The following is an 18,053-nucleotide window of genomic DNA, read 5'->3' as shown; positions in this document are numbered from 1 at the left end:
GTTTAACCTTTCTCTTATTTTTGTATTGATAGACTTAAATAAAAGCAGATTGTTCATAATTTCTGTGTAACTGTGTGTTAGCACATTTGGGTTATAGTATCTTGTGCCCCTGATGTAAACCAGCTGAAACCTAGAAAACGATCATCATGCTCATTTGTGGAAATGGCATGTCCCTACAAATATGAGTTCTGCCTCCTCACTCAAGCCCGTCTCCCCTGCTGCCACAGAAAATGAGTGGAAACCCAAGGTGAAGATCCGACATGTCTGAGGTTACTGAAAAATGTATGAGGCCGTGAGGTGCCACATATGTGTATTGCATTATTGATAAAGACAGACGTCGCTGAGACCTCCTGCCTCAAGAGTCCTCTGGCCTTACGGAAAGCATTTTTTGTCTGCTTTGCCCTCCTAAACCCCTTTTTATGTTCACCTGTCCCCACCTGCTCCTCTTCTTTACTCTCAGTGGAGAGAACCATTTTTTTGGGTATTTGAGTTGTATTAAAGCCTTCACAGGGCTTTCAAAGCGCAGTCATTTCATTTTTCGCGTCACGAGAGATCTGCAGAGCCTGTTTCCACTGGTTGAGGAGGGGAAATGTATCCCAAAGACTGTTTGATGCCAGAGCCCAAATGGGGTAACTTAGCAGCCAATTGAATGAACACACCAATAAGTTGCTATTGCTGCAACACCTCCAAAAACACTATTTTTGAACATTTTGTCAGCTTCGTATTATGTGACACGTAATAGACGAGTGACTGCACAGAGCACAAAAATTGGCCTGACCTTTCTCAGCCGCAGAACAAAACTATGCCAAGAGTTGTTTGTATGTTTATTTGTCTGCCACTTCACCCACTTACCTTAGTGTCAATAACATACAGAATGGTATCATCCCAGGGAGGTTTAGTGTATGCTAATATAAAATCATGAGTACATACAACATCCGATGCCCAGAAATGCTTAAAAAGGTCAGCCCTTTTGCTATGGTTCACTATCTTGTTGGCATATGACTTTGCTTTTTCTGCTGCCTTAGATTCATAACACAGAGAGTATCAATCATGAAGCCATCCAATATATGGAAGGTGAAGATAAGCTGTGATTGCTGTCAGGCTGTTCCTGCTCTGAGTGGTACTCGGTTTAAATCAAAGTCATAAACCTCAATAAACAAGACAGCACACCTCCCCGGTCAGATTAATCCTGATTAGACAAATATAAGTTCACGAACACAGTGTTATGATAACACCACAAAGGCCTGTCTTTTCAAAAATAGCCCCGTATTCATTTTATCAGCAACACTGCCGTGTTGCTCTGTTGTCCTGGTTTCTGTCTCTGCAGGACTGTAACATAATAAGCAGCTTTGAGCACCAACTGGAAAATCAGCTGGGAATCTAAAAATGATGCTATTGATGTGTTTGCCTTTTTAAGTGTGCCTCTGTGTAACCTAACACCTTTCTCCCAGCGCTCCATGTGAAGATTCATCAAATGCACTTTGCAGGAAAGATTTTTTTTTTTTGTAAATGAGCTCTGAAAGCACCATTTGCAGAATCATAGCATTTTAGAGACCCGTGGCAACAGAAATTTAGAAATCTGCACAATAATGGAGACGTGTGTATTTCAGTTTAATGGCTTAGAAATCCTGCAGCTTTTTGTTTCAGTTCTTACACATAAAAAGCTCTGAGTTAGCTTTGAAATATTTTGGATATTTATACTAATAATGTCAATCATGCTAACCCCAAAACACGCACTTGTTTATCAGTTAAAATAAATAAAAATCTGTGCTTAAATTTACTTTTATTCTTGGTGTGTGTGTGTGTGTGTGTGTGTGTGTGTGTGTGTGTGTGTGTGTGTGTGTGTTTTGTTTTTCCTTTCATCTTACTGCTATCTTTGTTCTGGCTTTTCTCTGTGCATCAGAGAGAGAACATATCCACCGGCATCATACACGCAATTAGGAGATAAGTAAGAATGGCCTGATGCTTCAGGTGCCTAAAGCCAAGTTGTCACTCCTGTTCATCAAAGATAATGGGCATAACTACAAAAATATGCATATATTTACTGTGGAAAAATGAATTTATTTGCTGTCGTTGCTTCATGTGGCAGCCTCATCGACAGCCCACTGCTCCTGTCTGTTGTGGTTAGAATATCTCCACACTCTATATACTAACCCTGCATTTTCACAGTTTTCACAAGAGCCCTGCTCCGTATGAACTTTGAAGCACAGAGTGGAATAGTGTAGATTGTACTGACTGGCCTCATAAGTAAATACCTTTACAGCTGTTATACTTGCTTGATAGGTTAGTGAAAAATATGAGTTTTATTACTTCGTGTGGTTAACATATTATCCCCTCTTAACTTTTGCACGAGAGTTTATTTTTCAAAAAATAAATGTTAGGCAGGTGCTGGTGCACTTTATTTTTGAGGACAGGTTATAATGTCAACGAACTGTGCCTAAAGCAGTCATAACCTGCTGGAGGCTTAGCTGCTGATTGAAAAAGCTGTTATGCTAATGTAGTCTGTAAAGTCAAATTACTAAAAGAGAATATTTACAGAACAGGCTACAGTGAACATTAGTTTTGTGTCACTTACTAAAGCTTACTGTTGCATCTCTTCCCAAGTGGGGAAAAAAAAAGTAATTTTCTATTTTAAAGCAGAAGATTACTGGCAAGCTGTAAAATGTATTGATCGAAGGCTCCTTGGAACACGCGGGGAGCTTTTAATTTGCTGTGCATTTATTGCTGTAGCTTAAGTGATTTATCCTGGGGGTTCATTAGCCTCATCCTTATGCACTGCATGTGAAACCCAGCACCTTAAGCAACCTGCCTTTTAGTCCCCTCCCCTGACACCTCCAAAGTTATCAGAGGTAATCCAGCTTTCAGAGCACTGTCACATACTGTGGGGAACGACTACTGGAGGAGTAAATGAGGGGGAGCTGAAAAAAGAGGATATCTGCTGGGACTCTCATAGATTGATGCTTTTGACATGCTTGTTGTCTCTTGTGAGCGTTTTTTTAAGGCATGCTTGTGGTGTGACTCCAGGAATGGCAATATCAGTCTGCTTGCTAATCGGTCAGTGCGTTGCTTTGATCCATACTGATATCTCCCAACTACAGTATTTAGAACATCTAAAAATCGGCTTGACTGGCAACAACATCAGATTGACATTTGTGGTTTTGAGTGAAATGTCTTTACATCAGCTGAATGAACTGTCATGAAATCCCTTTTTGGGTGAATTACATAGCCTGAAGCAAGAAAAGGTCTCTTTGCTCCTGAAATATAGGGAGTAGGAACAAAACAAACTAGAAAGCGAAAATTTCTGAAGAAATTTTATGTGTGCCTATGCCGCTGCTAATCTGTGTAGTTTGCCATTCTTACGGCTGCTTAGGGCAAAACTCAGAAGAGCAGCCATTCTCCACCATGAACTATGGTAAAAACAAACACCGCTCACACTTCACAGATGACAGCTTACAGTTTTGTGTAAAGATGAAGTTGCTTTGTAGAGCCCCGATTTGCAGACGCTGTGCACAGAGGTTCATGAGCAGAAGTCCCCATTGTACCACGGCAGACCCGACAATGTTTGCACGAACACGCTTTGAAGCATTACGTTATGGACCACTTTTCACACATGGTTGGTGTACCCACACAACTGGCTGTAGCTTTTCAACTTACAGCCCGACACACACCCTAAAAACAGCCGAGAGAGCACAGACAACGCCCGAGAGGCGTGATTGCAGATGCCGCTCAGGTGGGTCCACCTCCCCTGCAGCGGCACTGCAGACCACGCCCCGCCACACACATCAAACACGTAAAATAAATATTTATGCACTTTTGCATTCACTTTTTGTCTTTTGTTATTTTTACACAGTGTTCTGAATGATGAACAATGGTCTACAGCCAATCTTGTGTATTATTATACAAACTTTGGTTGTAAGATTCAGATAACTATTTAATAAAAGCTAAATATTTTATATGAGAGTAAGAAAGAAAAGTATATCTTTGTGTCCACCTTTCTCTGTTAATGCCCTACCTGGCCCCCTGGCAAAAGCTTTGCTAGATCCGCCCCTGCACAGTTACCAGCTGTCAGCTACACAAAAAAAGGAGCTTGGTGTATATTTGTCTGTCAGAAACAGTTCATAACTTCCCTTCAACTCATTCATGTCACCTAAGGGTAAACCTGTTTCTCCATCACCAGTTCAGCTCTGATGATTCAGTAAGGACATCTCCTGATTTCATCTTCATGCTCCAGCAAACATCAGCTGATACTAGAAATTAAAATCAAAAGAATTCTAACAACAGCTGATCAAGCTTAAACGTGCTGCTGTTGTTTAGCGCGATAAACAAACAAGAGAGAAAAGCCGATCATTGATCAGTTTCATGACTGAAGTTTCAACAGGCGAGAGAATGACAGGGAAGGCTGTCATAAAGTTCAACATCGGTAACATCGGTAACTTAGCGCGCACACAGCTGTATACAAACTCCGTAGTGCTAGCTAGCACGCAGTACGAGTTATTGTAAGTGATTGAAAAAGTCAGCACAACGAAAATAAACTACACCTAAACTCGGTTTATATCGGACCCAAATAGAGTGCAGGTCATAACTTCTTACCTGAAATTCAGTTCACCTCACGCTCCTGCCTTCGCTTTCCCTGATCCACGATTGACCTCCGCGTTAGCAAACACCGGTCGATCGGCGGTACCCTCACCGCCTTGTATGTCTCGTTCGCGGCATGTCCTTTCTGTCACACACCGGTGGATAGCTGCCCTCTGTTGTAGCTCCACCACCAAACAACTCAGTTATTTTTTCCACATCGACCAGCATCATCGGACCATATAAACGAAAAATAAGTCCAGCTAAGACACAGACCCTTGCCGAGCGATCGGGCGATTAAACAAATTTTAGCCACCTCACTATCAGCCAAGCCTGGGTGGTTTTTCACGAAGGGTCGCTAGCCGCGCTAGCTAGCTAAGCTAGCGGCGCTAGCTAGCTAGCCAGCCGGCTATCAGCAACACGTAAGAGAACTGTTGCTAAATAAACTACACCTAAACTCGGTTTATATCTGACCCAAATAGAGTGCAGGTCATAACTTCTTACCTGAAATTCAGTTCACCTCACGCTCCTGCCTTCGCTTTCCCTGATCCACGATTGACCTCCGCGTTAGCAAACACCGGACGATCGGCGGTAGCCTCACCGCCTTGTATGTCTCGTTCGCGGCATGTCCTTTCTGTCACACACCGGTGGATAGCTGCCCTCTGTTGTAGCTCCACCACCAAACAACTCAGTTATTTTTTCCACATCGACCAGCATCATCGGCCCATATAAACGAAAAATAAGTCCAGCTAAGACACAGACCCTTGCCGAGCGATCAGGCGATTAAACAAATTTTAGCCACCTCACTATCAGCCAAGCCTGGGTGGTTTTTCACGAAGGGGCGCTAGCTAGCTAAGCTAGTGGCGCTAGCTAGCTAGCCGGCTATCAGCAACACTTAAGAGAATTGTCGCTAATATGGGATGTCTTGATAAAACGAGCAGATATTTGAAGTTTACACACCTACATTCTCGCCTGAAAATATCTTAAAAGTGTATTTTGTGACCTAGAAACACGAATAAAAGACATATAAAACGAAGTGGTGTCCGCCATTGTTTAACTCGGAAGAGGGGTGCTATGAATTATGGGATATGGAGTTTTGTAACAAGCATACAGATTTTCAGCCGTACTACTCCCGGTATACCACTAGAGAGAGCCAACCCACCACAAATAAAGTCTGTTTCTATGGAAATTGGCCTAAATTTGCACTAAAATCTAAATATTTCAAAAACTATAAAAATCATAAACACCAAAAGTGTATACCATACTAGTCCAGCTCCAGCCGCACAAAATGATCTAACATATGTAACCCTATTTTCAAAACTGTTTGGCAGAGAAGCGCGGGAAAATTTTCACTAAAATATTAATATTTAAAAACTATAATAGTTATAAACACCAAAAGTCATAGCACACCATTCCTGATCCAGCCGCACAAAATGAGGTAACATATATGAAGCTTGTCTCAAAACTGCGGGGCGAGTTTCGCTGCAAAATTTCAGGCGGAAACTGAAGAATAATAATAATAACTAGAAAGCGAAAATTTCTGAAGAAATTTTATGTGTGCCTATGCCGCTGCTAATCTGTGTAGTTTGCCATTCTTACGGCTGCTTAGGGCAAAACTCAGAAGAGCAGCCATTCTCCACCATGAACTATGGTAAAAACAAACACCGCTCACACTTCACAGATGACAGCTTACAGTTTTGTGTAAAGATGAAGTTGCTTTGTACAGCCCCGATTTGCAGTCGCTGTGCACACAGGTTCATGAGCAGAAGTCCCCATTGTAGCACGGCAGACCCGACAATGTTTGCATGAACACGCTTTGAAGCATTACGTTATGGACCACTTTTCACACATGGTTGGTGTACCCACACAACCGGCTGTAGCTTTTCAACTTACACACACCCAAAAAACAGCCGAGAGAGCACAGACAACGCCCGAGAGGCGTGATTGCAGATGCCGCTCAGGTGGGTCCACCTCCCCTGCAGCGGCACTGCAGACCAAGCCCCGCCACACACATCAAACACGTAAAATAAATATTTATGCACTTTCGCATTCACTTTTTGTCTTTTGTTATTTTTACACAGTGTTCTGAATGATGAGCAATGGTCTACAGCCAATCTTGTGTATTATTATACAAACTTTGGTTGTAAGATTCAGATAACTATTTAATAAAAGCTAAATATTTTATATGAGAGTAAGAAAGAAAAGTATATCTTTGTGTCCACCTTTCTCTGTTAATGGCCTACCTGGCCCCCTGGCAAAAGCTTTGCTAGATCCGGCCCTGCACAGTTACCAGCTGTCAGCTACACAAAAAAAGGAGCTTGCTGTTTACAGGGAGTGCAGAATTATTAGGCAAATGAGTATTTTGTCCACATCATCCTCTTCATGCATGTTGTCTTACTCCAAGCTGTATAGGCTCGAAAGCCTACTACCAATTAAGCATATTAGGTGATGTGCATCTCTGTAATGAGAAGGGGTGTGGTCTAATGACATCAACACCCTATATCAGGTGTGCATAATTATTAGGCAACTTCCTTTCCTTTGGCAAAATGGGTCAAAAGAAGGACTTGACAGGCTCAGAAAAGTCAAAAATAGTGAGATATCTTGCAGAGGGATGCAGCAGTCTTAAAATTGCAAAGCTTCTGAAGCGTGATCATCGAACAATCAAGCGTTTCATTCAAAATAGTCAACAGGGTCGCAAGAAGCGTGTGGAAAAACCAAGGCGCAAAATAACTGCCCATGAACTGAGAAAAGTCAAGCGTGCAGCTGCCAAGATGCCACTTGCCACCAGTTTGGCCATATTTCAGAGCTGCAACATCACTGGAGTCCCCAAAAGCACAAGGTGTGCAATACTCAGAGACATGGCCAAGGTAAGAAAGGCTGAAAGACGACCACCACTGAACAAGACACACAAGCTGAAACGTCAAGACTGGGCCAAGAAATATCTCAAGACTGATTTTCTAAGGTTTATGGACTGATGAAATGAGAGTGAGTCTTGATGGGCCAGATGGATGGGCCCGTGGCTGGATTGGTAAAGGGCAGAGAGCTCCAGTCCCACTCAGACGCCAGCAAGGTGGAGGTGGAGTACTGGTTTGGGCTGGTATCATCAAAGGTGAGCTTGTGGGGCCTTTTCGGGTTGAGGATGGCGTCAAGCTCAACTCCCAGTCCTACTGCAAGTTTCTGGAAGACACCTTCTTCAAGCAGTGGTACAGGAAGAAGTCTGCATCCTTCAAGAAAAACATGATTTTCATGCAGGACAATGCTCCATCACACGCGTCCAAGTACTCCACAGCGTGGCTGGCAAGAAAGGGTTTAAAAGAAGAAAAACTAATGACATGGCCTCCTTGTTCACCTGATCTGAACCCCATTGAGAACCTGTGGTCCATCATCAAATGTGAGATTTACAAGGAGGGAAAACAGTACACCTCTCTGAACAGTGTCTGGGAGGCTGTGGTTGCTGCTGCACGCAATGTTGATGGTGAACAGATCAAAACACTGACAGAATCCATGGATGGCAGGCTTTTGAGTGTCCTTGCAAAGAAAGGTGGCTATATTGGTCGCTGATTTGTTTGGTTTTGTTTTGAATGTCAGAAATGTATATTTGTGAATGTGGAGATGTTATATTGGTTTCACTGGTAAAAATAAATAATTGAAATGGGTATATATTTGTTTTTGTTAAGTTGCCTAATAATTATGCACAGTAATAGTCACCTGCACACACAGATATCCCCCTAAAATAGCTAAAACTAAACACAAACTAAAAACTACTTCCGAAAACATTCAGCTTTGATATTAATGTGTTTTTTGGGTTCATTGAGAACATGGTTGTTGTTCAATAATAAAATTATTCCTCAAAAATACAACTTGCCTAATAATTCTGCACTCCCTGTATGAGAGTAAGAAATAAAAGTATATCTTTGTGTCCACCTTTCTCTGTTAATGCCCTACCTGGCCCCCTGGCAAAAGCTTTGCTAGATCCGCCCCTGCACAGTTACCAGCTGTCAGCTAAATAAAAAAAGGAGCTTGGTGTTTATTTCTCTCAGAAACAGTTCATAACTTCCCTTCAACTCATTCATGTCACCTAAAAAAAGGTAAACCTGTTTCTCCATCACCAGTTCAGCTCTGATGATTCAGTAAGGTCATCTCCTGGTTTCGACCAGCCGCTTCTACAGCTGTGGCTCCAGCAAACATCAGCTGATACTAGAAATTAAAATCAAATGAATTCTAACAACAGCTGATCAAGCTTAAACGTGCTGCTGTTGTTTAGCGCGATAAACAAACAAGAGAGAAAAGCCGATCATTGATCAGTTTCATGACTGAAGTTTGAACAGGCGAGAGAATGACAGGGGAGGCTGTCATAAAGTTCAACATCAGTAACTTAGCGCGCACACAGCTGTATAGAAACTCCATCGTGCTAGCTACCACGCAGTACGAGTTATTATAACTGATTGTAAAAAGTCAGCACAACGAAAATAAACTACACCTAAACTCGGTTTATATCTGACCCAAATAGAGTGCAGGTCATAACTTCTTACCTGAAATTCAGTTCACCTCACGCTCCGACCGGCAGCCGCCTGCTTCTCCTGCCTTCGGTTTCCCTGATCCACGATCTACCACCGGTCGATCGGCGGTCACCTCGCCGCCTCGTTCCCCGCATGTTCTTTCTGACACACACCGGTGGATAGCTGCCCTCGGTTGTAGCTCCGCGTCAGCGACTACCAAACAATTCAGTTATTTTTTCCACATCGACCAGCATCTGGACAATCCACCGCCTTTCACTGTTTGTACCGTTACTAAAAAAAACCCTCATCGGCTCATAAAACGAAAAATAAGTCCAGCTATGACCCTGAGTCAAAAAGACAGCCAGCTCGGGTTAGCTAGCTACCTGTCTAGCTCTTTGCAGGCACCGAAAACATCAGAGCTAATATGGGATGTCTTGGTAACACGAGCAGATATTTGAAGTTTACATCTGGCCAATCCACCACCTTTCACTGTTTATACCGTTACTAAAATGAATAAATAAATAAATCATCGGTCCATATAAACGAAAAATAAGTCCAGCTAAAACACATACTGTCGGCGAGCGACCGGGTGCTGACACGAGTTTCACCCGCCTCAATATAAGCCAAGCCTGGGTGCTTTTTCACGAAGGGTCGCTAGCGGTGCTAGCTAACTATGCTAGCGGCGCTAGCTAGCTAGCCGGCTATCAGCAACACATAAGAGAACTGCTGCTAAATAAACTACACCTAAACTCGGTTTATATCTGACCCAAATAGAGTGCAGGTCATAACTTCTTACCTGAAATTCAGTTCACCTCACGCTCCTGCCTTCGCTTTCCCTGATCCACGATTGACCACCGCGTTAGCAATCGCCTGCCCGGCCTCATATGTCTCGTTGGCGGCATGTCCTTTCTGTCACACACCGGTGGGTAGCTGCCCTCTGTTGTAGCTCCACCACCAAACAACTCAGTTATTTTTTCCACATCCAGCTGTAACTCCGATTCTATGCGAGCATTTGCGAGAGACCAGGGAGGTGAAACGACAGAGAGAGTCCCCTCGCTATCCATTTGCAGCCAAATGCGGCAGCTAGCTAGGTAGCCAGCTAGGTAGCCGGCTAGCTGTCAGGCAGGACCGACGTAGTCAGAGCACTGTCGCTAAATATGGGATGTCTTGATAAAACAAGCAGATATTTGAAGTTTACACACCTACATTCTCGCCTGAAAATATTTTAAAAGCTTATTTTGTGACCTAGAAACACGAATAAAAGACATATAAAACGAAGTGGTGGCCGCCATTGTTCACTCTGTAGAGGCGTGCTATGAATTGTGGGATATTGAGTTTTCCACCAAGCATTACCATAACTTTGAATGATTTGCGCAACCTTAAAAATTCCAATGGCTCCTGAAAGCAGCGACGCTGTGCGCACCGTTGAAATTGTCATCATTACGGTAATCCAAATAAGGGTACACAGGCTGTACCACTCCCGGCATACCACTAGAGAGAGCCAAGACACCACAAATGAAGTCTGTTTATTTGGCGCCAAAAGATGAATTGGCCTAAATTTGCACTAAAATATTAATATTTAAAAAACTATAAAAGTTATAAACACCAAAAGTCATAACATAATAGTCCAGCTCCAGCCGCACAAAATGATCTAACATATGTAACCCTAATGTCAAAACTGTTTGGCAGAGGAGCGCGGGAAAATTTTCACTAAAATATTAATATTTAAAAAACTATAAAATTCATAAACACCAAAAGTCATAGCACACCATTCCAGATCCGGCCGCACAAAATGAGGTAACATATATGAAGCTTGTCTCAAAACTGCGAGGCGAGATTCGCTGCAAAATTTCAGGCGGAAACTGGAGAATAATAATAATAATAATAATAATAATAATAATAAATCCGAGGAATAGTAATATGTGTGCCTCTTGTCATAGGCACACATAACTAGAAAGCGAAAATTTCAGAAGAAATTTTATGTGTGCCTATGCCGCTGCTAATCACTGTAGTTGCCATTCATACGGCTACAGACAGCAAAACTCAGAAGAGCAGCCATTCTCCACCATGAACTATGGTAAAAACAAACACCGCTCACGCTTCACAGATGACAGCTTACAGTTTTGTGTAAAGATGAAGTTACTTCGTACAGCGCCGATTTGCAGACGCTGTGCACACAGGTTCATGAGCAGAAGTCCCATTGTACCACGGCAGATCCGACAATGTTTGCATGAACACGCTTTGAAGCATTACATTATGGACCACTTTTCACACATGCATTCACTTTTTGTTTTTGTTATTTTTACACAGTGTTCTGAATGATGAACAATGGTCTACAGCCAATCTTGTGTATTATTATACAAACTTTGGTTGTAAGATTCAGATAAGTATTTAATAAAAGCTAAATATTTTATATGAGAGTAAGAAAGGAAAGTATATCTTTGTGTCCACCTTTCTCTGTTAATGCCCTACCTGGCCCCCTGGCAAAAGCTTTGCTAGATCCGCCCCTGCACAGTTACCAGCTGTCAGCTACACAAAAAAGGAGCTTGGTGTTTACAGGGAGTGCAGAATTATTAGGCAAATGAGTATTTTGTCCACATCATCCTCTTCATGCATGTTGTCTTACTCCAAGCTGTATAGGCTCGAAAGCCTACTACCAATTAAGCATATTAGGTGATGTGCATCTCTGTAATGAGAAGGGGTGTGGTCTAATGACATCAACACCCTATATCAGGTGTGCATAATTATTAGGCAACCTCCTTTCCTTTGGCAAAATGGGTCAAAAGAAGGACTTGACAGGCTCAGAAAAGTCAAAAATAGTGAGATATCTTGCAGAGGGATGCAGCAGTCTTAAAATTGCAAAGCTTCTGAAGCGTGATCATCGAACAATCAAGCGTTTCATTCAAAATAGTCAACAGGGTCGCAAGAAGCGTGTGGAAAAACCAAGGCGCAAAATAACTGCCCATGAACTGAGAAAAGTCAAGCGTGCAGCTGCCAAGATGCCACTTGCCACCAGTTTGGCCATATTTCAGAGCTGCAGCATCACTGGAGTGCCCAAAAGCACAAGGTGTGCAATACTCAGAGACATGGCCAAGGTAAGAAAGGCTGAAAGACGACCACCACTGAACAAGACACACAAGCTGAAACGTCAAGACTGGGCCAAGAAATATCTCAAGACTGATTTTTCTAAGGTTTTATGGACTGATGAAATGAGAGTGAGTCTTGATGGGCCAGATGGATGGGCCCGTGGCTGGATTGGTAAAGGGCAGAGAGCTCCAGTCCGACTCAGACGCCAGCAAGGTGGAGGTGGAGTACTGGTTTGGGCCGGTATCATCAAAGATGAGCTTGTGGGGCCTTTTCGGGTTGAGGATGGAGTCAAGCTCCACTCCCAGTCCTACTGCCAGTTTCTGGAAGACACCTTCTTCAAGCAGTGGTACAGGAAGAAGTCTGCATCCTTCAAGAAAAACATGATTTTCATGCAGGACAATGCTCCATCACACGCGTCCAAGTACTCCACAGCGTGGCTGGCAAGAAAGGGTATAAAAGAAGAAAACTAATGACATGGCCTCCTTGTTCACCTGATCTGAACCCCATTGAGAACCTGTGGTCCATCATCAAATGTGAGATTTACAAGGAGGGAAAACAGTACACCTCTCTGAACAGTGTCTGGGAGGCTGTGGTTGCTGCTGCACGCAATGTTGATGGTGAACAGATCAAAACACTGACAGAATCCATGGATGGCAGGCTTTTGAGTGTCCTTGCAAAGAAAGGTGGCTATATTGGTCGCTGATTTGTTTTGGTTTTGTTTTTGAATGTCAGAAATGTATATTTGTGAATGTGGAGATGTTATATTGGTTTCGCTGGTAAAAATAAATAATTGAAATGGGTATATATTTGTTTTTTGTTAAGTTGCCTAATAATTATGCACAGTAATAGTCACCTGCACACACAGATATCCCCCTAAAATAGCTAAAACTAAAAACTACTTCCAAAAACTTTCAGCTTTGATATTAATGAGTTTTTGGGTTCATTGAGAACATGGTTGTTGTTCAATAATAAAATTATTCCTCAAAAATACAACTTGCCTAATAATTCTGCACTCCCTGTATGAGAGTAAGAAAGAAAAGTATATCTTTGTGTCCACCTTTCTCTGTTAATGCCCTACCTGGCCCCCTGGCAAAAGCTTTGCTAGATCCGCCCCTGCACAGTTACCAGCTGTCAGCTACACAAAAAAATGAGCTTGGTGTTTGTCTCTCAGAAACAGTTCATAACTTCCCTTCAACTCATTCATGTCACCTAAGGGTAAACCTGTTTCTCCATCACCTGTTCAGCTCTGATGATTCAGTAAGGATATCTGGTTTGGAACAGCCGTTTTTACAGCTGTGGCTGCAAACACCAGCTGATACTAGAAATTAAAAGCAAATGAATTCTAACAACAGCTGATCAAGCTTAAACGTGCTGCTGTTGTTTAGCGCGATAAACAAACAAGAGAGAAAAGCCGATCATTGATCAGTTTCATGACTGAAGTTTCAACAGGCGAGAGAATGACAGGGGAGGCTTCGTAACGACAGAATAAATCGTAATATTTTCTCTGAATGTGGCACGATTCCGTTTGTACGGCAACTCTACGAACTAACCATTATGAATAAAATAAAGTCCAACGTCAGTAACTTAGCGCGCACACAGCTGTATATAAACTCCCGTCGTGCTAGCTAGCACGCAGTACGATTGTAAAAGTCAGCACAACGAAAATAAACTACACCTAAACTCTGTTTATGTCTGACCCAAATAGAGTGCAGTTCATAACTTCTTACCTGAAATTCAGTTCACCTCACGCTCCTGCCTTCGCTTTCCCTGATCCATGATTGACCACCGCGTTAGCAATCGCCTGCCCGGCCTCATATGTCTCGTTGGCGGCATGTCCTTTCTGTCACACCGGTGGATAGCTGCCCTCTGTTGTAGCTCCACCACCAAACAACTCAGTTATTTTTTCCACATCGACCAGCATCATCAGCCCATATAAACGAAAAATAAGTCCAGCTAAGACACAGACCCTTGCCGAGCGATCGGGCGATTAAACAAATTTTAGCCACCTCACTATCAGCCAAGCCTGGGTGGTTTTTCACGAAGGGTCGCTAGCCGCGCTAGCTAGCTAAGCTAGCGGCGCTAGCTAGCTAGCCAGCCGGCTATCAGCAACACGTAAGAACTGTTGCTAAATAAACTACACCTAAACTCGGTTTATATCTGACCCAAATAGAGTGCAGGTCATAACTTCTTACCTGAAATTCAGTTCACCTCACGCTCCTGCCTTCGCTTTCCCTGATCCATGATTGACCACCGCGTTAGCAATCGCCTGCCCGGCCTCATATGTCTCGTTGGCGGCATGTCCTTTCTGTCACACACCGGTGGATAGCTGCCCTCTGTTGTAGCTCCACCACCAAACAACTCAGTTATTTTTCCACATCGACCAGCATCATCGGCCCATATAAACGAAAAATAAGTCCAGCTAAGACACAGACCCTTGCCGAGCGATCGGGCGATTAAACAAATTTAGCCACCTCACTATCAGCCAAGCCTGGGTGGTTTTCACGAAGGGTCGCTAGCCGCGCTAGCTAGCTAAGCTAGCGCGCTAGCTAACTAGCCAGCCGGCTATCAGCAACACGTAAGAGAACTGTTGCTAAATAAACTACACCTAAACTCGGTTTATATCTGACCCAAATAGAGTGCAGGTCATAACTTCTTACCTGAAATTCAGTTCACCTCACGCTCCTGCCTTCGCTTTCCCTGATCCACGATTGACCTCCGCGTTAGCAAACATCGGACGATCGGCGGTAGCCTCACCGCCTTGTATGTCTCGTTCGCGGCATGTCCTTTCTGTCACACACCGGTGGATAGCTGCCCTCTGTTGTAGCTCCACCACCAAACAACTCAGTTATTTTTTCCACATCGACCAGCATCATCGGCCCATATAAACGAAAAATAAGTCCAGCTAAGACACAGACCCTTGCCGAGTGATCAGGCGATTAAATAAATTTTAGCCACCTCACTATCAGCCAAGCCTGGGTGGTTTTCACGAAGGGCGCTAGCTAGCTAAGCTAGCGGCGCTAGCTAGCTAGCCGGCTATCAGCAACACTTAGGAGAATTGTCGCTAATATGGGATGTCTTGATAAAACGAGCAGATATTTGAAGTTTACACACCTACATTCTCGCCTGAAAATATCTTAAAAGTGTATTTTGTGACCTAGAAACACGAATAAAAGACATATAAAACGAAGTGGTGTCCGCCATTGTTTAACTCGGAAGAGGGGTGCTATGAATTATGGGATATGGAGTTTTGTAACAAGCATACAGATTTTCAGCCGTACTACTCCGGTATACCACTAGAGAGAGCCAACCCACCACAAATAAAGTCTGTTTCTATGGAAATTGGCCTAAATTTGCACTAAAATCTAAATATTTCAAAAGTATAAAAGTCATAAACACCAAAAGTGTATACCATACTAGTCCAGCTCCAGCCGCACAAAATGATCTAACATATGTAACCCTATTTTCAAAACTGTTTGGCAGAGAAGCGCGGGAAAATTTTCACTAAAATATTAATATTTAAAAAACTATAATAGTTATAAACACCAAAAGTCATAGCACACCATTCCTGATCCAGCCGCACAAAATGAGGTAACATATATGAAGCTTGTCTCAAAACTGCGGGGCGAGTTTCGCTGCAAAATTTCAGGCGGAAACTGAAGAATAATAATAATAATAATAAATCCGACGAATAGTAATATGTGTGCCTCTTGTCATAGCACACATAATAATAATAAATCCGACGAATAGTAATATGTGTGCCTCTTGGCATAGGCACACATAATAATAAATCCGACGAATAGTAATATGTGTGCCTCTTGTCATAGGCACACATAATAATTGGGTTTTTTTCTTAGATTTTTTGTGTCAGAGCATAATAAAAATAATCTGGTTTTGTCTTGTAAAAATCTGAATTTTGTTTTGAGCTTTTTCTGTCTTCTCTGTCTCCAGGAGTAGCCAGGGCTTCATGCACATGAAGCTGTCACGGACCAAGGAGAACAAGTACATCCTGGGCCAGAACAGCTGCCCTTTCGACAGCGTGCCTGAGATCATCCATTTCTACTCCAGCCGCAAGCTGCCCATCAAGGGTGCTGAACATATGTCCCTGCTCTACCCTGTAGCCATCAGGACACTATAGTGCTCCAGGTCTCCTGCAGGCATCTGCTTTGCAGTACTTTGGGCCAACCTGTGGCTCGCTGTTTCCTGTCCCTCTGGAAAGAGTCCACTAGGCTCAGGGGAAGATGAACAGTGGCATCCTAAACTGCTGATCTTGACTCACCTCACTGGCCAACAGATTCCAGACCTGTTTGAAGGCCCTCTGCTTACTATCTCATACATACAGACTCAGATTTGCAGAAGTTATTATTTTATTTTATGTTATTTTATTTTATTTATGATAGACATCTGCTTAGTAGATCAGACTGACTATCTACAGAACATCATTTCACTGACTGTTGAGCTGATTACCCATAGCACTTAAGACGTAAATAAAAGAAAGGTACAACTTAACGTTTGTCACTGGGATTTACCTTTCAGCATAAACTGTTGTACCCTGTGTCCTGTGAGTGCACAAATGACGATTATGTATGAAATGTTTGTTTGAGTATCTCATTCGGTTAGGCTCTGTTGCTACTGTAATCATATTGCAAAGGGGATTTGAAGATTATAAGACCTCTGTAAGGGAAGCAACATTTATGATGCATGTCGAGTGATATTGTCCACGTGTGCCTCATACAGTGGCCGGGATATTAAATAAACTGGCTGTGTGTGAATGGAGCGTCCCCAGCTGCGTGGAAACAACAAGCCTGTGAGCTGTGCAGACTGATCTCTCTATCTTGTCATAGTGCATGTTGTCTGCTATCCATCATTGAGTGGGTGTATCACACCAGTGACAGTGTAAGTACCGTGGTGTTGAGACAGGCAGGAGAGCATGATGGATGGGTCAACCCATCTGACACAGTACATTTGGCTGAGGCTAAAGACCAGAGCCTGTCCAAATGGACCAAATTATCCCCACTACCCCTGCTTAGAATGGCTTTGCATCGGGAGAATGAAATATGCTTGTATTGTCTACCTCAGAAAATCAATTTCATTCGCCCATGTGCAGATCAATAGGTACAATGGATTGCAGACATCGATCTGCTCTCTCTTCGACATTCCCAATTCCCTTAAAGAATGCATCATTAGTTTTAGGAATATGCTTTTTTTGTATACAATTAATCTGAGATTTTTTTTATGAAAACACAAGCAGTTTTTGGTTTTTTGTTTTTTCAGATCAGCAACTGTATGTATAGTCACTATTATAATACTGTGCAACGTCAGTAAGAAATGTTTGGTTAATGCCTTATAAAATGCATGGGTCAAATCAGTCCGCTAGATCAGTTGATTTCTAATTCTGCTTTTAACAATTGTTCTGTGACTGTAATTTATTCTGGGGTGATTATTACTGATGTGTTACTCCTTTGTGATTGGCCCGTTGCCCCCAACCCCCACCCTCATCGTTCTGTGCCAACGTGATCGTGTTTTATGGGACTACTCCAGCCTCTTTTGCTGTGGTGCTTTAGCATTTTTGTTGTTTCCAGTTCTGCTAAATGCAAGTTTGCCTCGGTGGCCTCACTCTGGGACACGAGTCACTGCGTCTCCTGACCAACAGGATTGTCAAACCTCGTGTGAGAGACGATAGCATACCCGTCTGCACACACATCGATCAGTCCAGCGTGTCCAAACCAGATAATCACCTACCTTCAACCTGTCATGCTTCCACTTTTCATTAAAATCTCCAGATGTCTGTACTATGTGTAAGCTTGAGTATGCATGTGTCAAACAGGTCTGTGTGTGCAGTATTTGTATGCACATGAGAATGTGTGCACACACTCAGAATTGCAGTTGTTTTCTTCT

At 42.8% G+C, this 18,053-nt stretch overlaps 1 protein-coding gene across 4 annotated transcripts in view; it reads left to right on the top strand.

Annotated features, from left to right (window-relative positions):
* shf (Src homology 2 domain containing F) overlaps nucleotides 1–17,609 on the top strand; it is a 102,516-nt gene extending 84,907 nt beyond the window's left edge. For all 4 annotated transcript variants that reach the window (XM_025907388.1, XM_005447611.3, XM_005447613.3 and 1 more), the window contains one exon: nucleotides 16,107–17,609. In XM_025907388.1, the coding sequence (XP_025763173.1) occupies nucleotides 16,107–16,293 (187 nt within the window). In that variant the 3' untranslated portion in view covers nucleotides 16,294–17,609. The remainder of the gene's footprint in view (nucleotides 1–16,106) is intronic.
* The last annotated feature ends 444 nt before the right edge of the window (nucleotides 17,610–18,053 follow it).

The sequence above is a fragment of the Oreochromis niloticus genome, linkage group LG1 (assembly GCF_001858045.2).
Source record: "Oreochromis niloticus isolate F11D_XX linkage group LG1, O_niloticus_UMD_NMBU, whole genome shotgun sequence".
Lineage (NCBI taxonomy): Eukaryota > Metazoa > Chordata > Actinopteri > Cichliformes > Cichlidae > Oreochromis > Oreochromis niloticus.
This window is presented reverse-complemented; position numbering and strand designations above follow the sequence as displayed.